Below are 7,720 nucleotides of genomic sequence, written 5' to 3' on the forward strand. Positions count from 1 at the left end.
CCAGGTGGGGTCTCAGCAGAGCAGAGTAGAGGGGCAGAATCCCCTCCCTCGACCTGCTGGCCACGCTGCTTGTGATGCAGCCCAGGATACGATTGGCCTTCTGGGCTGCGAGCTCACATTGCTGGTTCATGTCCAGCTTGTCATCCACCAGTACCCCCAAGTCCTTCTCGGCAGGGCTGCTCTCCATCTCTTCTTCCGCCAGTCTGCATTGATACTGGGGATTGCCCCAACCCAGGTGCAGGACCTTGCACTTGGCCTTGTTGAACTGCATAAAGTTCACACGGGCCCACTCCGCAAGCCTGTCAAGGTCCCTTTGGATGGCATCTCTTCCCTCTAGCAAATCAGCTGCACCACTCAGCTTGGTGTCATCCAAAAACTTGTTGAGGGTGCACTCAATCCTGCTGTCTATGTCACTGATGAAGGTATTAAATAGTATTGGTCCCAGTAGGGACCACTGAGGGACACATCACACATACATACGAACACAGTTCATTGACTTCTGCAGGGAAGGACTTCACTGGCTGGATTTCTAGTCAACGACATAAAGGAAAAATAACCACTTCTGATCTCTTTTTTTCTTTTCTTCCCCCAGTTCCGAGTGAAAGATTGATGCGACTCACAAGGGAAACTGATTGCCCAGGAGAAACACTGCAACTGATTCAACAAGTGCCACTGAATACCCAAAGTCAAAAGAGAGAATTTCTCCCCAGCTAATCATCCTGTTGCAGAAGCATTAAATTACTTGTAAGGACGGCAGTTAAAATGTTTTCAGACAGGAAGAGTGTTTTTCAAGCAAACAGTCCCTCCTTTAAGTGCTCATTTTTGTCATGAATGTAGTCTTTTCTCCACTTTTGTATCTCTGTCATGGAAAAGGACTAAAAGTGCCACTAAAGGATATCTGGGCACGTGGTAGAGGAATGTCCTAATGATAATAATGCAAACAACATGATGTTGTTCTTGTGGAGATTTCATACTGGCTCAGTTATTTCTTGGAATAAATGAAACCACAGTGTTCGATAGCCCAGCTCTTTGGAGGGAAGAAGGGTGCTATTGGAGCCAGGCTGAGTAAAGATCCACAGGACATCAGCCCTTGGCATCTTATTCCATCACAGCTTTTAGGGATGGGCTCCCCTATCAGGGATCAGGCACTAGCATTTGAGCAATACTGTAAATGCCAATATAGATCACTGTTATTACAGCGGTACCTAGTAGTACCATCACAGATGAAATTTATCTGTTGGAACTCCCTCCTTTCTTCCCCCCAGGCTCAAGGGAAGAGGTTAAACCAAGTCAGAATTTGTTCCGGTAATATGAGCTTAGCTACTGAGAAACATTGCTCTCTGCAGTGGGTAACGATTGCTATTTCAATAGTGCTGCTGCATCTATTGAAAAACATTTCTTTTATCACAGTGCTGCTCAAATTAGAGGGTTTTTTTTTTTTTAAAAAGTAATTTTGAACTCCCTTTTTTCTTCCATTTAACTTATTTATTAAAGCTTTTAAGAAAGAATGAGATACAGATGGAGTGAATTCAACTTTGGGTTTTTGCAGATTATCGAGCTCAAGAAAAGAAGGTATAAAAAAGTGTTTGTGATTGAAACCTAATTATAAGTGTAACTGTAAGGAAGTCTGCCAGAAACTCCAAAGATGTATTAGGACTATGACATAGCCACAACATATACTTTTATCGCAGAATCACGCAGGTTGAAAGGGTCCTCTGGAGGTCTCCATGTCCAGCCTGCTGCTCAAAGCATGGCCAACTAGATCATGATGCTCTGGACTGTGACCAGTCAAGTTTTGAATATTTCCAGGGATGGGGATCCTGCAGCCCTTCTGAGCCCCTATTCCACTGTTCAACCACCCTTATGTTGAAACAGTTTTTCCTTATATCATGGTGAAATTTTTCATGTGTCCAATGCCTCCTGTGCCTCTGAGAAGAGTCTGACTCCATCTTCTCGACACCATCCCATTAGGTAGTTGTGGACAGCATTAAGGTTTCTCCTGAATCTTCTTCTCCCCAATTCTCTCAGCCTCTCCTCGTGTCACTTCACATACATACTTCACCACTTACCTGCTTCAGTACCACAAGTCTTGGTGGCCCTACACTGGACTCACTCCAGTATGTCAATGTCTTGCATGGCGAGGTGGGGCCAAAAGTGGACACAGAGGTGGTTGCAAAAGGTTCCCGTCTCCTTTTGCTGCCAATGTACTTACAGAAGCTCTTCTCATTGCTTTATGTCTCCTAGGTTAGCAATCTGTACCTCAGGACAAGTCACAGCCTCTAAAATAAGCTCTGCTTTGCGACACAGCCTGTCTTTTGGTAACTTGGGTGTTTTCCCTACTATATCAAATTTCAAAATAATAGAAATCTCTGGCCTAATACTAGCTCTTTATATGTTGTGATCCCAGAGTTTGAAAGTACACGTGTTCTTCTGGAAGTGAGAAAGCAGTGATTGCTAAGAAAAACCACCCAACACAGGATCCTCACACTGACTGAGAAATTTGCTCCCAGAAGAGAAGGACCACCACAGTTCCTATGAGCTTCAAACTCATCTCAGTCCCAGTATTATCTTCCTCCATCTCTCCCCAATCCAGCCACCAACTACTAAACTATTTACAGAGCAGAGAGTCAGATGCAGTGCAAGCCTCAGAATTTTGATTGAAGAGGATCAGTTACGCTGTCATTATGTTTTCAAGATTTCTTTGCATCTCTGGTATCCGGGAAAAAAAAATTGTCTTATACAAACATTGAGATTCCTTAGAGCCTGACTTCAGAAACCAGGATCATTGACTTAAAATTAACACAAGCTGTCCCCGTAGAAGCTATTTTTAACAAGTGAATGAAAGGGAATAAAAATAAGACTGCATATTTTAATAGACCTAACACACGTCAGAAATTCTAATCCCCTTACACTCTCCTTAGCTGAGAATATGTTCTAATTACACATAGGAAAGAAAGCAAAAAACATACCTTTTATTGCACCCACAATATTTTGGTCTAGTCCTTTCCGGTTGTCATTGAGCCCTCTTTTCCTTTTGCCGTTTGGTAAAGAATTAGCCAAAGTCTTGTCATCAAAAAATGCACAGACCAGCTTCCTAAAAAGCAGACTTCCTGAGCGAGTATAGTTTGATAATATAGAGTCCAGCTGAGATTTCGGCATGAAGACGTCAAAGCCTTCTGCAAGTTGCACTTCTGGCTACCAAAAGAATACAAATGTTTTAATTAAAAGAGCATTCAAATACATTATTTTACTTCAATCATGCATCCGGTGAGACTTTACAATCACTTAATCAAACCATGAATCTTTTCCCAGCTATTCAGTACCACAGCAGCCTACTTTATGGAAATCAAACCCCATCAGTGAACAAGCACCTTAAAAGGCAAATCAAATAATCATACTCATGTCTAGCCACTGTAATAGTTAACAATTACCGACATTTTTTCTAGGCATACAGCTAACAAAAAGAAAAGCGGTACCTTTCAACATTGGATAATAATGACAAACCAGAGGATCATCCCAGAGCAATATTCCTATGCGAAGCTTTTTGGACATTTATCTAACCATTTTACGGACTTGTTTCACTGCCAAATGATGTGAACAAGCGTGCTATGGGGCAGCCAGGCATTTCCAAGAAGGACAACTGCAGGGCTACCGGCTTGTTCCACGTGGTTTCCCAAGAGGGCTTCCAGCACAGATACGGCCCATATGAGTAGATGTAGATGATGAGTTTGAGGTTGCCCTTGGAGCCAGCGCTTGCTGATCAGCCACTTCTCCCTCCTTTTCATATTCCCAAAATGCATCCTTAGAAGAGGATGATGTTAGATAGACAGCTTATGTCAGCACAAAAAACCTCAGTGGTAAATCACAGGGATTTATGCCATTGCCAGAAAACGAGATGGAGGGGAAGAAGAGGGAACAAAATTATCCTGTATTTCACAAGAGTCTCACCTCAAGTACATTGTGGGCCAAAGCAGACAAAGGCCTTCAAGGAAGTCCCCTTACTAAGAGACTTTTTGCTGCCCCTGTCTGTACATATCAGAAATTACACAAACAATATTTACAGTGTTTTCTTCTATGACTACCACACAATGCTTATTCAAGATGTCTGTATGGAATAATTATATATCTAGAATGAAGATACATCAAGAATAAACTAAAATTTTTAAGATACTATCTGGGAGTTGGCAAGGGGGGAAAAAATCAGTGGTCACGATGTGAGAAATAAGCTAACATTACAGCGTTGCTCCTCATAACGTGCTCTTTTTTTACCCCTATATGAAAATATATCCACCAGTGATGGTGCATTTTCAAAGATGTTTACAGAGCAGGAGCAAATGCCATCTCCCATCAAATCACCTGCACACGTCTTGAGTCTAGACAGAAGAAAGGGCTGCCAATCTCAGAAGGATTTGGCTGTGTAACTCTTTTCCCATGGATTTTTTAAAATCAATATCAAGAGAGTTACAGGAAGCAGAATATTTTCAAAGCTTATACTATCATTGGATATGCATGTGTATTGTGCAATAAAACTGAAGATTACAATGCTTTGGGAAGCCAGGATGAAGAATCTTAAAATATGCAGATAGTAATAATAAAAAAAAAAATCTAAAAAGCACATAAGTTTCTCAGCTTGTTCTGGATGAAAAGTTGTTTTTTACCTTGAGAACTTTCAAAATGCTGGATCCAGCAAAACAGTCAGAGTTACTCTATTTGACATTTGACAATCTTCTGATGTAGGTGGGTTTTTAATATGTTACTTCTAAACTTTCTGGTGACAGAGAAGATTTTCAAGAGTAAATAAATGTGGGCCGAGTTTACAACTTGGGAAAAATTCTACTTCGTGTTAATCAAACACCAGAATGTAGTTGTCATGGTGATGAAGGTATCCTGTCCTATTCTGTTACTTGGGTCTTGGGTCTCATGATAGCAATCTAAGATGACCTCGATGATACAAGACGCCTAGGGCAGACAAATCATCTTCGCTAATACAGCTGTAAAATACATTTCAAACCTTACCAGTGCACCAGCGTGGAGGAGTCAGTATTATTTTAGTTTTGACTATTTTATTCTTAATATAGGAATCAATTTGTGTATCAGCGAAATAATTTGAAGGCAAAACGCTGATTTATTCTTGCTTTCCTTTAGTAGTAAACTGTTCTTCAATCAAAGACAATCAGTACCTAATTGAACTTTACGATCACTTTGAATGCAATTTCTCAAAAGGAAAAGCACTTGTTAGTAGATAACGATCATGACATAAGGAACTGGTGGGTAAACTATTCGTGTACAATAAAATAAATAAGACCTGAATGCCAAAGGCTTTTGCTGTGCTAAAATTAACAGGCAGTGAATTAGATTTAATCCTAGACATTTTAGTAGGTTGTACTACGTAGATTAGAAATGATTAGGTTATAAATGAAATATTATAACAGTAAAACAAACACAAGAAAGTTTAACTAAGAGTAACAGATCACTACATTTAAAAAGCAGGTTCTCTGATTCACGGGCCAGATTAAGAGTTGGTCTCACGAAGACTTTTTCCACCTCCATAAGTAGCAGTATTTCACCTCAGCAAATCTGAACTAATTGCACTGGTTTCGGTAGCCCCAATTTTATACACATTAAACTGAGATTTTTCTTAAAGTTCAATCAATGTTGGCAAAATAACAGCGGCGGCAGTCCTGACGTATGACACAGCACACACTACAGACAACCTGTGTGATATTCTCAAAGGAACATTTATTTATGGTGCTGCGTAAAATGTCTTTCAGTTTTTTCAGGCACTCAGACATGCTGGTTGTAAGCACACTAGAGATGCTTATGAATAAATAGAAAAAGATAATACTGCCATTCATTCTGAAAGAAGTGACTTTCTTTAGCCTTCTCAAAATGTTTAAGATCACATTTTATTTTTGCTGTTAAATATACCTATTTTCAGAACTCAACTGTTTTCTTTCCAAAGACAAAACAAAATCAATTTGTTTGTCTCGGGGTTCTGGCTCTGTAAATTTAGTCAAACAACTACTGTGGCAAGCAGGGTCCAAAGCACGGGAGGGCAGATGAGGACCTGATTTATGAGCCACATGTTTTCTCTTCTTTTTTTTCTTAGGTCAAATTGGCACCTACGAAGAATTGTGTCCAGTGATGGAACACATTCATAAAGACAAATTAAATTCCATCGCAAGTACAAAACTGTTTTCAAAACCGTGTTTCAAGCTGAAGAGAGTGCCACAAGCGAAGAAAATTTATAAGCACAAATTGCGTACTGGAGATAAATTACCAGTCCCTCCCCAAACCATTCCCTCAAACGTTATTAAGCATAATACTACAAAAGGAAAACCTCTGAAAAAGCATCAAACTAGTTACTCTGTATCACCACACCCACTCTGTGGCATGAGACTGCAATCTAATTAGTGGTGTGGCTTGCATCTATGTAACTGAATTATCACGACTGCTCTTTTTTATTATTAGTTCCCACTTCCAGAAAGGTAGAATATTATCTGCTGCATTGTTTTAATTTATGCTTATTGATACTGAATTTAATTATGTTTTTTAGCTCATAGTATTTAGGAAATTGGAAACTGCCTGCTCAAAATTAAAAATATATTAGAGAAATTAATGATCAGTTTACTCATCAGTGAACTGGTTCAGACGACATCTATCTGGTCATTAAACAAAGCCAATCAGCCACCAGATACATGAAATTTCTATCAATGCGTACACGTTACATGAATCAAGAAAATACACCTATTGCAATTTTACATGCGAAAAGTACATATTTTTAGAGTGGCAAATTTTGGCCCCTTTAGTCATACTGACATCATCAACAGTGTCAAGGCCCTCATCCAGCAACCACAGCGATGAATCATAGAATAGAATCATAGAATCATTAAGGTTGGAAGAGACCTCCAGGATCATCGAGTCCAACCGTCAACCCAACAACACCATGCCCAATAAACCATGTCCCTAAGCACCTCATCTACCCGTCTTTTAAATACTTCCAGGGATGGGGACTCAACCACTTCCCTGGGCAGCCTGGTCCAATCTTTAACCACTCTTTCAGTAAAGAAATTTTTCCTCACGTCCAATCTAAACCTCCTCTGGCGCAACTTGAGGCCATTTCCTCTTGTCCTTTCGCCAGTTACTTGGGAGAAGAGACCGACACCCACCTCGCTACAGCCTCCTTTCAGGTAGTTGTAGAGAGCAATGAGGTCTCCCCTCAGCCTCCTTTTCTCCAGGCTAAACAACCCCAGTGGCCTCAGCCGCTCCTCATAAGACTTGTTCTCCAGACCCCTCACCAGCCTCGTTGCCCTTCTCTGGACACGTTCCAACATCTCAACATCCTTCTTGTAGTGAGGGGCCCAAAACTGAACACAGTATTCGAGGGGCGGCCGCACCACAGGGGCACGATCACTTCCCTGCTCCTGCTGGCCACACTATTTCTGATACAGGCCAGGATGCCGTTGGCCTTCTTGGCCGCCTGGGCACACTGCCGGCTCATGTTCAGCCGGCTGTCGACCAACACCCCCAGGTCCTTTTCCGCCAGGCAGCTTTCCAGAATCATAATACATGGTTTAAAATGCAGCTTTTTAAACTCTATTCTGACACTCTATAATTCCATTTTTTTTTCTTCTGTTTAAAAAGAAATGAGTTTGTACCACAGCCTTTCTGTCACTTTTATGTTGCTATTTTGCTTCTAGAGGTTTAAAAAACAAACAAA

At 40.8% G+C, this 7,720-nt stretch overlaps 1 protein-coding gene across 3 annotated transcripts in view; it reads right to left on the bottom strand.

Annotated features, from left to right (window-relative positions):
* Window positions 1-7,720, bottom strand: part of BEND7 (BEN domain containing 7) — a 48,792-nt gene that overhangs the window by 17,270 nt on the left and 23,802 nt on the right. For all 3 annotated transcript variants that reach the window (XM_009321762.1, XM_009321759.1, XM_009321761.1), the window contains exon 6: window positions 2,970-3,195. In XM_009321762.1, coding sequence (XP_009320037.1) covers window positions 2,970-3,195 — 226 coding nt within the window. The remainder of the gene's footprint in view (window positions 1-2,969; window positions 3,196-7,720) is intronic.

Source organism: Pygoscelis adeliae, unplaced genomic scaffold (genome assembly GCF_000699105.1).
Source record: "Pygoscelis adeliae isolate BGI_AS28 unplaced genomic scaffold, ASM69910v1 Scaffold202, whole genome shotgun sequence".
Lineage (NCBI taxonomy): Eukaryota > Metazoa > Chordata > Aves > Sphenisciformes > Spheniscidae > Pygoscelis > Pygoscelis adeliae.